At 29.9% G+C, this 14386-nt stretch overlaps 2 protein-coding genes across 4 annotated transcripts; one reads left to right on the plus strand and one right to left on the minus strand.

Moving 5' to 3' along the window:
• Positions 1 to 441: 441 nt before the first annotated feature.
• On the minus strand, positions 442 to 4324 carry LOC107904754 (uncharacterized). 3 transcript variants are annotated; one of them, XM_016831234.2, is made up of 5 exons: positions 4166 to 4324; positions 3468 to 3540; positions 2984 to 3117; positions 1618 to 2070; positions 442 to 1188 (listed from the first exon to the last, which is right to left on the minus strand). In XM_016831234.2, exons 2-5 carry the CDS (start codon positions 3492 to 3494, stop codon positions 774 to 776), a joined length of 1029 nt encoding a protein of 342 aa, XP_016686723.1. In that variant the 5' UTR covers positions 3495 to 3540; positions 4166 to 4324; the 3' UTR covers positions 442 to 773. The 3 variants fall into 3 exon arrangements, with proteins under 3 accessions (XP_016686723.1, XP_040939789.1, XP_016686724.1); XM_041083855.1 differs by having other exon boundaries at positions 3468 to 3579; positions 4166 to 4234; XM_016831235.2 differs by lacking the exon at positions 4166 to 4324 and adding an exon at positions 3886 to 4163.
• A 6541-nt stretch (positions 4325 to 10865) lies between these two features.
• LOC121211263 (uncharacterized) lies at positions 10866 to 13896 on the plus strand. Its single transcript, XM_041083856.1, has 7 exons — positions 10866 to 11353; positions 11426 to 11512; positions 11612 to 11821; positions 11939 to 12103; positions 12205 to 12258; positions 12362 to 12508; positions 13259 to 13896. Exons 1-7 carry the CDS (start codon positions 11105 to 11107, stop codon positions 13634 to 13636), a joined length of 1290 nt encoding a protein of 429 aa, XP_040939790.1. The 5' UTR covers positions 10866 to 11104; the 3' UTR covers positions 13637 to 13896.
• Positions 13897 to 14386: the final 490 nt, after the last annotated feature.

Consider the following 14386-nt stretch of genomic DNA (forward strand, 5'->3'; position numbering starts at 1 on the left):
AATAATAGATAAATCTTTGAACTTGATAACATCTCTCATTGAACTTGGTAGCATTCTATGTCACATCATCATTTGAATTTTTTTTAAATTAAAATTTATTTATATTTTAATAATCCGTTATAATTTTCTACATTTTATATAAAATTATTTAAAATTTTAGGTAATGATATGATACCATAACAAAATTTAAGTTTTAAGAATGAAATTAAGAAAAAACCGTCACTGCTTTTTTATACCTACAAAAACTAGGGATGAAAAACTTAGAACCTTAGCTTCTAAGAAGCAATTGGCCCAACATCTAACAGATATATACTAACCTATTAACCAGAACGGTGTAATTATATGACTACACTTAAGAGCAACAAATACAACAAATTAAGAAGTTAAAAATGACATTTACAACTCAACTAAAAGAAAAGAAAAGAAAAAAACAAAACTGGATTTAAAAAAACATTTGTTACTAGAAAATGAACCATCAAGAAGTGGCAAAACAAACAAATCTTCCAGAACGTACATACAGGGTAGACCTAAAAACAAATAATAATAATAATAACAACAATAATAGGCAAAAAAAAAAAAAAGAACAGATTAGACCATGAATAATAAATCTGGTAGGCACTCAGTTTCAACCCTTTTTTGAACTCCAAATATCATGTATGGCTATGGTCCCCTTTCAATGTGTGGGGTTTACTACCTCTTCTCCAAAATTTTCAACCTCTAAAACCCACCCTTTTAATCCCAAAACCTAAGACTTAGATCAAAGAATTCGAAATCTAAATGAGATTAGCTCTCTTTAGGAACCTGATGGTTCTGCAATAATACGGCCATATTGATTCAACATAGTCCAGGTACTTCTCCATCATCCACTCTTGAAAATCTTTCATCTTTTTTCTACATACCTCTTTGTAGTCCAAGTTCTTCATGTCTACCACAGGTTGCCATACGTGGACTCGTACGTCTTCTTTCAGCTTTCCATGTGCGATGTAGTTATAAGCAAGGAGGTAGTAAGTAGGTAAGTTTCTAATTAGTTGAACCGTCTGGGTGAAGCAGAAAACATACAGGGCACATAAGCCTCTAAGCATCTTGATGTAAAGAGCAATGATCAGGGGCCCAAACACCCATAGAGGAGTCAATTCCTTTGAAACTTCAGCCCCATAAATCAAATTGACACCGAGGTACCACGGAACACTGCATGCATGGCAGATTGATTGTTAGCAATGTATGTAGATATGTTCACAGCATTTCATCGACAGATCGTGTAAGTTAACTAAGACAGAGGACAACTCAAAATTATTGACAAAAAACTTTACCAAGTCGCAATTTTTATCAAATCATCCTGGGGCTAGAATGAGGAATACTATTATCGCTTGACAAGAAAAAAATTAGAATGAGTAAGGAAACCAGTTAACTCAGCAGCTTTTGTCAGTGCTGTATTAGTCCTTGAATCAACGCAAGAACTTTATGGTTGAAACTCTGTGCTCTTTTTAGTAAAGACCCATGATGTAGATATTTGAATTCACAAATATAAATACCTAATAGTAGCAAATAGTGTATATTGCTAGAAAATAACTCGCAGGGGGGGGGCAGAAAAAGAGAGAACGCATTAATTATACTTACACTATTAATAAGGGAATTTTGATTGTTGCATTCATGTCCCAGAAATAGCTCCAGACCGTCTTTAGAATCTTGCCTTTTCTATTACTTTGGGTGTCAATTTTAGCTTCTGACGTGTCCCTTGGAGGCGCTTCTTCTCCCAGAGCATCATCCATCACTCGACTTGGGGATTGTGATCGCAATATCATTATCCATTTCTTGAATAATTCCTGAATAGCAGCAGATCCCACAATGTTCTCACCTGTTTCCGAGGAATACGTAACTGGACCATTATGAGCCTTTGAAGATTCTATTGTGGTCGCTTCACCATCTTTTGGAACATAAGAAACTTTAATAGAACTTTTTGGAACATTCTCATCGATTGCTCTGCCTCCTGATTCGCCATTTTCAACACTGCCTTTGAAGGCAGAAATTCTAATACTTTTGGTATTCAGTCCACAAGTATGAGCCCCTATACTGCAAAAAATAAGCCTATCTGAATTCAAATGCTCAAGATGCATATGGTGAAAAATGAAGTATTTGAAGAAAATGAAAAGAAACTAGGACTGCAAAAGAAAACATAAGAATAATAATTATCGAAAGTAGAAACTAAAATGAGTTCACTTCATGCTCAAAGTGAAAAGCTCTTTCACTTCAACTCTTTTCCACAGCAATAATGAATGCATAAAATATTATATGAGAACAACTTAATTTGGGTTTACAAGCAAAAATTATTTAAAGTAATAGTAGAATAGCACCTAAATGCATACAACATTTGCATTCATATAACACAAGAGCATTCTTGTCATCTTCACATGTAAAGGAAGAAAAATAAGAATTGAGGCAAGAATTTTTAAGAACAACAACAAAACACATCAAGGACAAAAATACATGATTTCCATAGACCTGTATTTATGGAGTTAGACAATAAGCATTATTGCACCAATCAGGCAATGTTTGGCACCATTAACACCTTGGTAATCAAAAGCAAGAAACAAATTTCCATTTACAACCGCACATCACATAGCACGAAATTATCTCAATGAAATTTTATGCACCAGAAGTAAATGTAATCACCATGATGCATTTTCAAAATCCTTAATTTTTAGATTAAACAGTTGATTCCCTATCGCCTTTCACAAACTTGTACCTTCACTTCCAAATTTTTAGATTAATAGAGAACTTTAAAAGAAATGGGAAATTTGGGGAAAGGAAAAAATGTGGTAAGAACAAGCATTTTGGATTTTTCTTCCAGAGAAAAGAATTCAATATGCTAAATTAAAAGCACTAGCCCTAGTCCTTTCAGGTCACCACTTCCATATAATGAGAGACAAGCTACCAGCATGGAACTCTGTATTTTGTTTCTTAACATAAAGAAACTGTTGCTTACCATAAACAAGTAGAGTGCCTTAATGATATGCTCCTCTCCCTTCTCCCAAGCATATGAAGTGTAACTACAGGTCTCTTTAACGTCAATCCTTCCCTCCATAATAAAGGCCTTGAAGGGCATGCTACATATGAACCCTGCAATGCAATAAAAATGAGCTGAAGGAATGCCACATATGAATCCTAAAATGCAATAAGTCAGCATACTTTGCAGTCAGATAAATACCAATACAAAGCTGTGATCCTAGATTTGTTAGATAAGATACCAAATGAGACTCTTCCTCAATAAACAAAAATCCTCAAAGCAATACAAAACGAGAGCTTCCAGAACAGAATTCTTTATTTCATAGGATTCAACTAACAATGCTTCGATGCACCTATCTGTAGAACTCTACTTCAAACTCAGCCATCAAACTCTTAATTTCTATAGAACTTATTCCATAAACTCCTAGTCTACCAGTTTTACTCAAAACTTAATCTTAGAATACCTGCAATTGATGGGTCACCAACATCATAGCTGCAACTTTCACCACAAGCTCCTGAACATTTATTCAACAAGGCCTAAACAAATGAAATGAAACACGGTCAATACATAATGTCCTGCATCAACAAAAAAGATTAGAAGCTTTCAACTGTATGTAAGAAAGAAACTCCAACAAACAATGGCATGAAAGAGAACCCATCCAGTACAGAAACAGTAGGGGAACAAACTCCACCTTATCCTAACTATAGCAATCAAATATATTGACTCAAGATTTCCAATACATAACAAACAACGGAAATTATATACAAAAATAGGACGAGAATGCCGCGCAAAAATGGGAGCTCAGTTGAGTTTCAGAAAATGAAACAGAATTCTATTAAAGAAAAAAGAAGGGAAAAAAAAGCTGCATATATTGACATTACTTTCCCTCGCTATCGACATTACTTTGCCTCTCTTTTCTCAGCATCCAAACAAGTGTTGAAGCTAATAACTTCAAATTAAACCATTTTCTACGCGGATAAGTGAAATTCCTCGTTCTTTCAAGGAAATTAAAGTAAAACTCGAATTCAATTCGTGACTTTTTGTTTCAATTGATTCTGTTTTTCTAATTTGAGCAAATAAATAGAGAAAAAAACCCTAAATGCATTACAAATTAAAATAAAATAAATAGCAGAGAAGAACAAGAAGAAGAATAGACTTTACCTTTAGACGTGATACCTTCAGCTCCTATCCAAAACAGCTTCGAAATTGAATTTGCTTTCTTTTTATTACGAAAATAATTAACGAAAAAGATAAATAATAATAATAATAATAATAATAATAATTTATTTTTCAGATTCTCTTAAAAGAAAAAAGAAAAACCTAGCAAATAAGCCGGTGCTTCGCCTTTGGCCGGTATAAATATTTTTAAATTTATTTAATTGTCAAAATTATGTATTTTTTATATTCATTTAGTGCAATGTTAAATCATTTTTGACATTATATTTTTTACAATTAATGTTTTGAATTAAACATTAATTTAATTGTCTGAAACATCAGATTTTTTTTCAGAACAAGAAAATGTAAATAATAATGAAAAATGTATATTATAAACAATAAATTGTAATGTAGTCCTAATACAAGGTTTAAAAATTTTTTTAAAAAAAGTGTGTCCAAGTTTCCACATAATACGAACCGTCACCAAATTTCACATAAAATATATACATGTATGTTTGTGAACATAAATTGTTTACATCTCTTTTACTTAGGTTGTAAGCTAAGAGTGCTTGGGTTCCCCAAATTTCGAACACTTTTCATACCTCTTCTTTAGGCTCCAATTTTTTTCTTTTTGAAACTAGGTTGGAGGTGATTTAATTTTTAAAAGTATTAAAGTTGAGTCTAGGGTAAATTTATCTCTTCTCAAAATATTTATAAAAATATTATTGAATATATATGATAAGTTAAGTTTAATTTATTGTTAGTCTAATCTTTTAATTTCGATAAAAGTATTATGAAAGCTTTTGCATTAGGAATATGATTATATTTTATTCCCTCTATTAAAAAATTAGACAAATTAGTTATTATACATTAAATTAAAGAGTAAATTTATCATTGGATTAAAAAATTCATCACTTTTTATGATTAAAAATAAGTCTCTATAAGTTAATATGAGGTACATGTGCCTATTTCATCAATCACGCTAGTATTTAACTGTAAAAACAGCTGAAATTTTAACAAAAATCACATGTTTACTTTTTAATTTAATGTACATTGATTCATTTATTATTTTTTTAATAAAACAAATAAAATATAATCTAATTTCTAATATGAAAGGTTCTATGATACTTTTACCTTCGACTTCTTGTCCACGATTGCTTCTTTCTATTTCTCTAGAACTGTTGCAAATGAATTATTTATCCAAAACTTGGAAAAAGAAGAAAATTGCCTTAAACTTGAGTTATTATCAAAATAATTTGTTATGTGCCTTATTTTTTTAACTAAAAAAATGTAATCTTATTGAGATTAAAATCTATTGAAGCAAATACTTCTTTAATGAACTTTGGAAAGAAATAGAAAACATAATAAAATCAAATAAAATTTAAGCCAAATCAAGTCGAAATTTTCGACTCAAGTTCAGGATAAATTATTGTTTTTAGATCAAAATCAGGGTATGCAGTAAGTAAAGCTTCGAGTCGAAATCAAGATATGCAACAATCCAACCCTCCCTACCCCGTTGTGATCACAAATCTAGGCTTGAAGTTCGGCCTTCCGCCATTTTATGGTGATGCGTGGTTGGCCCTACAACTTGGGTCATGTTACAAGCTACTTTTCTCTAGCTTGCCAATCGGTTTTTTTATAGAACTTGGGTCTTTCAAAGGACTTATTGGGCTTTAAGCCTGCGATCTCATAGCTTGAACATTTTTTTTTTGGTTGGAATCGTGTCACCATCTTGCAGAGCGTTTCAAAGTCATATTTGAGGAAGAATTATTGAGTAAATTTGTCTTGGACTTTCTTATGTTAAAGAATTTAGATTATATTTTATTTTATTTTCTTATATTAAGAATTAGATTATATTTTATTTTGTTTTGTTAAAAATAGATAAATTGATTTCTGTATGTTAGGTTAAAAGAGATACACGTTGTCATGTGTAATTGTTTGGTTAATTCATCGGCTACGCTAATTTTTAACATTAAAAATACATAAAACTTTTAACAAAAGAAAAATAAAATACAATTTAACTTTTAGCATAGTGGTTCTATATATAAGGGTTGAATTTGGTGTCAAAAGTTACTAGAATTCATTATACCTGAAAAAAGGTTTTTTTTTTTTTCTATGTATAAGAGCAATCTATAAGATATGTCCCTCTCTCAATTTAATCCATATATGCCCTTGATCAGTCAGTGTTTAAGTGGGCACACATCCACGTGATTCAAGACTAAAGGGCTTTTGTACCCCCATGCTTTTGCAAAGTTTTTAATATATCAATTTTCAGCTTTATCTTTCCATAAAGATGGTGAAAATGATAAACTTTTTTTTTAATCTACCATTTTCTCTTTTATATAGATCCCAATATATAGTTAATAGAGATCACATGGTCTCTAAATCTGAATAAGATGTGGATGATCCACCAGCTTCAATCTCTATATATGTAGTTTATATGGACTAAGCTAATTTGTGGGTTTCTTTTTTAGCAAACATTATTTTGTATAGGACAATGACAATCTAAATATACATATGGTGGGTGGCAAGCATGTATCACCATCCAACCCAACAATTTGCCTTCTTTGGAATTTATTGGATTGTCATTTGGTGCATGATAAAAAGTCTCTTTGACTCTTAAAAAACAAAATCAACATTTCCTCGTAGTAATATTACCATTTATTATTATTCACCATTTATCGATGTATGTATGAATAGACCTATGCCATATGTAAAATCGACTATAAGTTTCAATTTCAATATCATATGTATCCAACTTTTTTTTATCGAAAAGGGAACTAGGTTAATAAAATGAAAACCACAGTGAAGCTCGATATATAATACACCCTTGTTTATCAGTCAACATAAAGGTTTCTCACTTTTAGGAAGAGTATTACAAATATTAAGCAATTTTGAAAAATTAAAAACATTTAAATTACTCCCGAGTTAGCATATTAACGTATTTGTTCATTTTACGAAAAACATACTTTATACAACTAACATCCAAAGATTAATGGAGCATCCTACACTCATCAATTAAGGGAGAAAGAATTAATATTAGAAGTATTCTCGTTAGAAAAAAGCTAAATAGCAACAGTAGCATCAATTTCAATTTCAATTACCATAATAATAATACTAATTATGTTTCTTCATTGTATTTGGATTGACTTTATTATCCGAAGACACGAAAGTGGTCCAGCCAGTAGGTTCCACAACAATTACTACAGCAATAGTTTTAGTAAAAAGAAAGAAAGAAATTCCTCGAGAAATCATCTTCACCTCTATTGCTACACTGCTCCCATTTACATTTTATATTTGCGTGACAGAATTGGTCAGAGGTATACCATATAGTTTCACATATTATATTTTATCCCCATAAATCACAGTCATCAATATATCAATAAATAAAAATCCTAAGCCCTAAATCTCAACTTTAAACCACACTCTAAAATTTTTTATTGACCTACTTATTATTTTATTAAAAAAATAGAAAATGTATACACTATATAGTACTAAGAAGCATCACTTTGCTTTAAGTGGAGTTTGGAATCTATTCTTTCAAGAAAAATAAAGGGGAGGGGGAGGCATGTTGGGAGCAGTGGAATAGGTTAATAAATGATAATTCCCACCCATGGCAATGCCGACCAGTTGTTTTAATATTGAGGGTGACTTGCCCTGGCCCAATATTCCTCAACAGCTAGCTTTGCTTTAATTTGCTGCAGTGGTGGGTGAGACTATTTATAGTGCCCATTTCTTAAAAGTTGAGAAAATAACAACAATGAAATATAAATATATGGTACATTGTATTATTAATAAGAAAATTAAAGTTTTAACTTTGAAGATATATTGTTGGAAAGACTAAACCATAATATTTATCAATCATAAAATAAAAAACAATAATAATAAAATATATACTTGACTAAAGGGTAAAAGAGAGCAATTAGAAGTTGCAAGCAAGAGTGATAACGGTTCCTTCGGTTAAATTTTGGGATTTTTTTAACTATTATTCATAATTTAATTTGGTTTAATTTGATTTTCGAATTTTTCATATTATTTTTTTATTTTGGACTTTTAGACTTATTTTGACAAAATAAACTTTATTTCATAACTTTTAAATATTATTTGACAACATTTTAAAATTTTCTTTTATAAATATTTCTTAAAAACAATTTTTTTGAAGAATTTTTAAATAATTTTCAACATTTTAAATATAAAATTTTATTTTTATATAAAAATAAATTTAATTATAAATTCAATAAAAATAAAATAAAATTTAATTTAATTTTAAATAACTATAATTTTTAAACTTACATTCTATAAACCATCCAAAAATATTAATTTAAGTTAATTTTTAGTTTCCGATTTTTCAACCCTAGTGGCAAGCACCACCATATCCCAGATCCCAAAAGCTAACAAGGAGAAAGGGCCCCAATATCTCCTTTTGTGCACCCATCCCACCACCCTCCACAACCCTCAGCCAAACTCCAAAGGCTTCATTTTATATTTATAAACTTACTTTTTAGATTGGGAAAAATAAACTTTAGTCCCTAAATTTGGTAACATTTTCACTTTAGTTTGTGATTCTTTTTAGTCTTAGAATTTGATATTTTTTCAATTTGATTCTTAAACTTGAATTTTATTAAAGTATGATGACATGACACTCGAAAATTATACTATGTAATCACTTGAATTTTTTTATTTTATTTTCTAGATTATATATTTTTAATTTTTAGGTGATTGAATGGTATAATCTTAAAATGTAATGTCATCTTATTAAAATAAAATCCAAGTTCAAAGATAAAATTAGAAAAAGTTATCAAGTTAAATGATTAATAAGGACAAAAAAATAAGTAAATTAATAATTATACATAAAATTAGAAAGTAAATTAATTTTATTGTTCAAAAATTAATATTTTTACTATTAAAAATTAATTATTGTACGTCATAATATGAGACACATGACACATCACGTCTCATTTTTTAATTATTTTATCAGTCATATTAATTTTTGATAATAAAAATAAATAAAACTTTTAACTAAAATTTAATTTACTTTTTAATCTAGCATATAATAACTAATTCACTCAATTTTTAAATAAAAATAAAAATAAAAATTCAATTCAACTCTTCTCCGTTGTTTTAATATGCCTACTACATAACTTAAAAACACCCACTTTGAGCTGGAGAATTTTGGGCCCAAACTTCAATGCGAAGGAACAAATACTGTGCCATTCTGGTGCTTGTCCTCCTTAAACACCATACCTTTAAACCTTTGATTTTGACACCATCAATGTGAAGACTGAAAAGCCTAAGGCCCCACTGCCCACTGCCTTATTATTTTATTTATTTACCTTCTTTTCCAATTAAAATATATATAGACAATATATATGTCTATATATGTTTTAAGCTATTTAAAGTGCAATTTCAAGACTAAAAAAATTGTTGATGGTTGCAAAAGAAAAAACAATCAAATTACGTTTTGCTTTTTTTTTAATTAAAAATAAGTAAATTAATAAAAAGAATAAAACGAAATTCGATTATACTACCTACCATATACTATCAAATCAGCCAACTACCAACTTTAAAACCATTAAGCTTAGCCCCAATGTGGAATGTGGTTATAGAGAAATAAAGTGCCTGCTTTTTCTCATTTTCTTTCAGTGAAATGCCTGGGTCTACCAGCTGAATTTGTAAACTGACATAAGTTAATGTACAAACATTGTATTAGTCCAGTCATCATATGAATATTTTATCTGCAATATATAAAAAAAGTGAAGTATAATGAAATATTTATATTAAGAGTTAAATTATATTTTATTTTTTTAATGATAGATTAATTTTTATATGTTAAATCAATGAGTATATTCTGTTAATTTTTTTTTACTGTTAAAAACTATTTTTTATATATTATGATAAAACATATCACATCAATTTTTAGTAGGAGAAATAAATAAAAATTTTAATAGAAAATATTAGCTAGCTCTATAATTTACTATTCAGTGGTTAACTTACCTATTTTTTAGATAAATAATAAAATTTAATTTAATTTTTAATAAAAAACTTTAATGATACTTTAACTGTGAAAAAAAATCTTTGATAAATAGTATATGTATATATATTACAATAACTTGGAATTTAAGCAACATAAGTAGTGATTTGAATTCCGGAAAGAAAGCAAAAAAGAGACCAAAGTGTTTTTTCCCCTGTGATGATGATTTTGTTGGACATGATGATTACGAATGTCCCCACAAAGAAAAATGTACAAGTGTTCTAGCTTTTTTTTTTTTCAGTCCAAGTGATGCCTCTGCGTAACATAAAATCAAAGCATAAACAAAATGTAATTATATAAGTAATTAGATTATATTTTAGTTTTATATTAAAAAATTAAATAAATTAATTTTTTTATTAGATTAAAGAGTAAATTAGTTATTTTTGTTAATAATTTTATTTATTTATATTGTTAAAAATTAATATAGAATAACTAAATGTGATTACTTTGTTTTCATTTAATATACAAAAATAAATTTATTTTTGAAATATAAAAATTAAAATATAATTTAACTTCTAATATAAACAGCTATATAATATTTTTACTTAAAAAAAACCTGGATTCACAACACAAAAATCATTGTTTGGAAATAGTTTAAGCCTGTATGAAAGAAAATACAGTAATTGCCTGAAATTATATATCTATATATAACCAAAGCTTTAATTTTTCTCTTTTGATAAAGCTGACAACCCTGAAAGCAACCCAAAAGAAAAAAAAGAAAGAAATTATATCCGTTTTGATCACAATTCACACAGCACAGCCCCGTTATAGAATTTGTCTTAAAAATACAAAAGGGTTTGAGAATTTTCAGTTTTGTTTATATGTTTGAAAAATGGGGGTCTTGTGTTTTTTTAGTAAAGATTTGAAGAGAGATTCATTTCCAATTCCAGGGACAAACAATCTGGAATAAACCCATGTTGTGTTATGAACACAACAAGACATTATTCTATACAAAAACATACCACAATATGATTCACATTTTTGTTGCTTTCCTTCTTGTTTCCACTTCGCTTGGCCCTGTCTTGTCTTTACAACCAGTACCGGATTCCGGTCACCGGCAACTACAGAACTGTACTTTAAACCCTCACAAAGATATTCAGAAGCTAAGAAGAGTCCAAGCTTATCTCAAGAAGATAAATAAGCCTGCTGTTAAGACCATTCAGGCAGGTTCTTTGAAACTTTGTGCTAATTATATGATAATTATATGATGCTTGGTTCTTGGTTTCTTGTTGCAGAGTCCAGATGGTGATGTTATAGACTGTGTTCCATCTCATCTTCAACCAGCTTTTGATCATCCTCAGCTTAAAGGGCAGAAACCATTGGTAGAAAAACAAAAATTCTGCTTGTTTTTAATGAATAAAGTTACAAGACATCCTTAGTTATATGTGAAACAGGCATTAACAAGAACATCGTTTTGACAGAAACCGGCTGTGAGGCCAAAAGGACATAACTTAACAGAAGCAGTCTCTGAAAGTTTCCAGCTATGGAGAGATACAGGTGAATCATGTCCTAAAGGGACAGTTCCAATTAGAAGAACAACTGAACAGGACATTCTTAGAGCAAGTTCTCTTAGAAGATATGGAAGAATAAGAAGACATGTACGGAGAGATTCGACCGGTTATGGCCATGAGGTTAGTATATTCTCAAGATTCAAGACCGAAAAACGAGTAAAACCGGTGCCTTAGTCATAGGGGAAAAAAAGGGTCTGTGTCGTTTAGACAAGTTACCTGTTGTTCACCCTCATGCAGCATGCAGTTGTGTTTGAGAATGGTGATCAATATTATGGAGCAAAGGCAAGTTTAAGCGTATGGGCGCCTCGTGTAACGAACGAATACGAGTTTAGCTTGTCACAGATATGGATCATCTCTGGTTCTTTTGGCAATGATTTGAACACCATTGAAGCTGGTTGGCAGGCATGTCCTTGAAAATCATTTCGCTCATCACTTGTCAGTTTCAAACATGACATGATTTTTATGTTCCTAATGAAACAGTTGTATGTTCATGTTTCTTTCAGGTTAGCCCTGAACTATATGGAGATAATTACCCGAGGTTCTTCACATACTGGACAGTGAGTATAACATATAGCAATCTTCTTGTCTGTTCATGTAAACAAGATTTAGGACATAAAAGTGACAGAATAATCAACTGTTAATTGACATTTGAAATTACAGAGTGATGCATACCAGACTACGGGATGTTACAACTTGCTTTGTTCTGGTTTTGTCCAAACCAACAACAAGGTTGCCATTGGAGCAGCAATCTCACCAAGGTCCTCTTACAATGGCAGACAGTTCGATATCGGATTAATGGTTTGGAAGGTGAGTGTTACTAAACCAAGTTATGAACATAATGTTAGTAAACAATTTCGTCTAATTTTTCTTTTCTGTAATGGAAGTTCTATGTGTTATTTTACTGTTTCACATCTGTAGCTTCAATGCTTGGTTCCTTTTGACAAATCACTAAACATGCTGCCTTGAAATGATGTAATACATAAAATTGACTAAAGTGATCAATGGCTCAAGTGATCATTTTTTTTTCCATTCCTAATATCAAAAGATGTAAAATTGTCTTCTCTTTTTTGTCTCAAATTGTTAAGTCATGTGTCAAGTTACTCTCTCTTCTTAGTTTGGTACCAAAAGTTTAACTATTTTTGGTCAGCTTTAGAGGAAAATCAACGAGTTATTGAAACTAAAAATCTAAAATTTTCATTTTCTTTTACCATATGATAAATCTCACCATCTTTATATAATATAGGTCAAAATTTGGCTTTGGTCCTTCTACTATGCTCAAATTTGAATCTGGTATAATTTTGTCCTATTCTTTATAAAGTATCGTGGAGATCCCTGTGCTAAAAGTCAATCTTTACTACTCTTTGATTTAACATATAAAGATTAATTTATCCATTTTTTTAGTAGAGGGACAAAATGCAACTGACTTTTAGTACAAGGACCTCTATGATATTTTTACCAAAACCAACAAAGTTGTAGTAACATAAATAAAACTTAAAAATGGTGAACATCATACGACATCCAACTGAAAAACTGTTTTTTTTTTTTTCTTTTTTGTAGGATCCAAAACATGGACATTGGTGGTTAGAATTCGGACCAGGATTATTGGTGGGATACTGGCCTGCGTTTCTTTTTAGTCACTTGAGAAGCCATGCCAACATGGTACAATTTGGAGGAGAAATTGTGAACACTAGATCCTCAGGATTCCACACATCAACACAAATGGGCAGTGGTCATTTTGCGGAAGAAGGCTTTAGAAAAGCAGCTTATTTCAGGAACTTACAGACAGTTGATTGGGACAATAATTTGGTCCCATTGACAAACATTCATTTAAAGGCTGATCGTGCTAATTGTTACGACATCAGACAAGGAAGAAACCATGTTTGGGGAACTTACTTTTATTATGGAGGCCCTGGAAGGAATGTAAGATGTCCTTAACTATTTCATCTCATAACCCTTTGATTTTCTCTCTCTTTTTCTTTTACCCCAATTTTTCTTTCCCAGGCCTTAATAAGGTTTGGGTTATTCTTAGATTTTTTTTTTCCTTTGCTTTTGGTCTGTCAAGTAATGCACATTTTGGTCCCCTGGAAGATTGATTTACCCTCCCAGCTGGGGACTATATATATATGTCCGTAAATTTTTTTTTGGGCGGGGATACAAACTGTTAATAACACTAGTCATCTATGTTTGCTTTTTTATATACTATAAATTTTATTAGATGCATATGAGTGTGAAAATTACGGATTTAAAATATAAATGTATATTTAAAAATAATATATAATAAATAATAAAAAGTATAATTTGAAACTAATTAATTAGAATAAACACATGAAATATGTATTATATTAAAATAACAAATTAGAAAAAATTATGAGTAAAACGAAATTTAAACATATAAATATATCAAATAAAAAATACTAAATAGATTACAATAATTTATCATGATTTTATCATTAATTGTGAGTTACTCTCGAGTTAGCTTGTGACACTAACTCAATTAACAACGTTATTAAATAAATTGTGCGTATTAAAATAAAATTGTATAAAATTTATTAAAATAAAGTTTTGGTTGAGTGATAAATTTATAATTTTACTAATTCAATTGGTGTGAGTTTAAATCGCACTTTAGTGCATATATTTATTCATTTTTATTAAAATGAAAACACCAAAGTGTTTTTAGATAATATG

Source organism: Gossypium hirsutum, chromosome A12 (assembly GCF_007990345.1).
Source record: "Gossypium hirsutum isolate 1008001.06 chromosome A12, Gossypium_hirsutum_v2.1, whole genome shotgun sequence".
Taxonomy (NCBI): domain Eukaryota; kingdom Viridiplantae; phylum Streptophyta; class Magnoliopsida; order Malvales; family Malvaceae; genus Gossypium; species Gossypium hirsutum.

Excerpts from the sequence above, each read along its gene's own strand:
- LOC107904754 (XM_016831234.2), bottom strand. The coding sequence starts at position 3,494 with ATGATGTTGGTGACCCATCAATTGCAG. Across the intron at positions 2,071-2,983 it reads AGGCACTCTACTTGTTTATG|TATAGGGGCTCATACTTGTG; the intron begins GTAAGCAACAGT and ends TATTTTTTGCAG. Across the intron at positions 1,189-1,617 it reads AAAATTCCCTTATTAATAGT|TGTTCCGTGGTACCTCGGTG; the intron begins GTAAGTATAATT and ends CCATGCATGCAG.
- LOC121211263 (XM_041083856.1), top strand. The coding sequence starts at position 11,105 with ATGTTGTGTTATGAACACAACAAGACATTATTCTATACAAAAACATAC. Across the intron at positions 11,513-11,611 it reads TTAAAGGGCAGAAACCATTG|AAACCGGCTGTGAGGCCAAA; the intron begins GTAGAAAAACAA and ends TCGTTTTGACAG. Across the intron at positions 12,104-12,204 it reads CCATTGAAGCTGGTTGGCAG|GTTAGCCCTGAACTATATGG; the intron begins GCATGTCCTTGA and ends TGTTTCTTTCAG.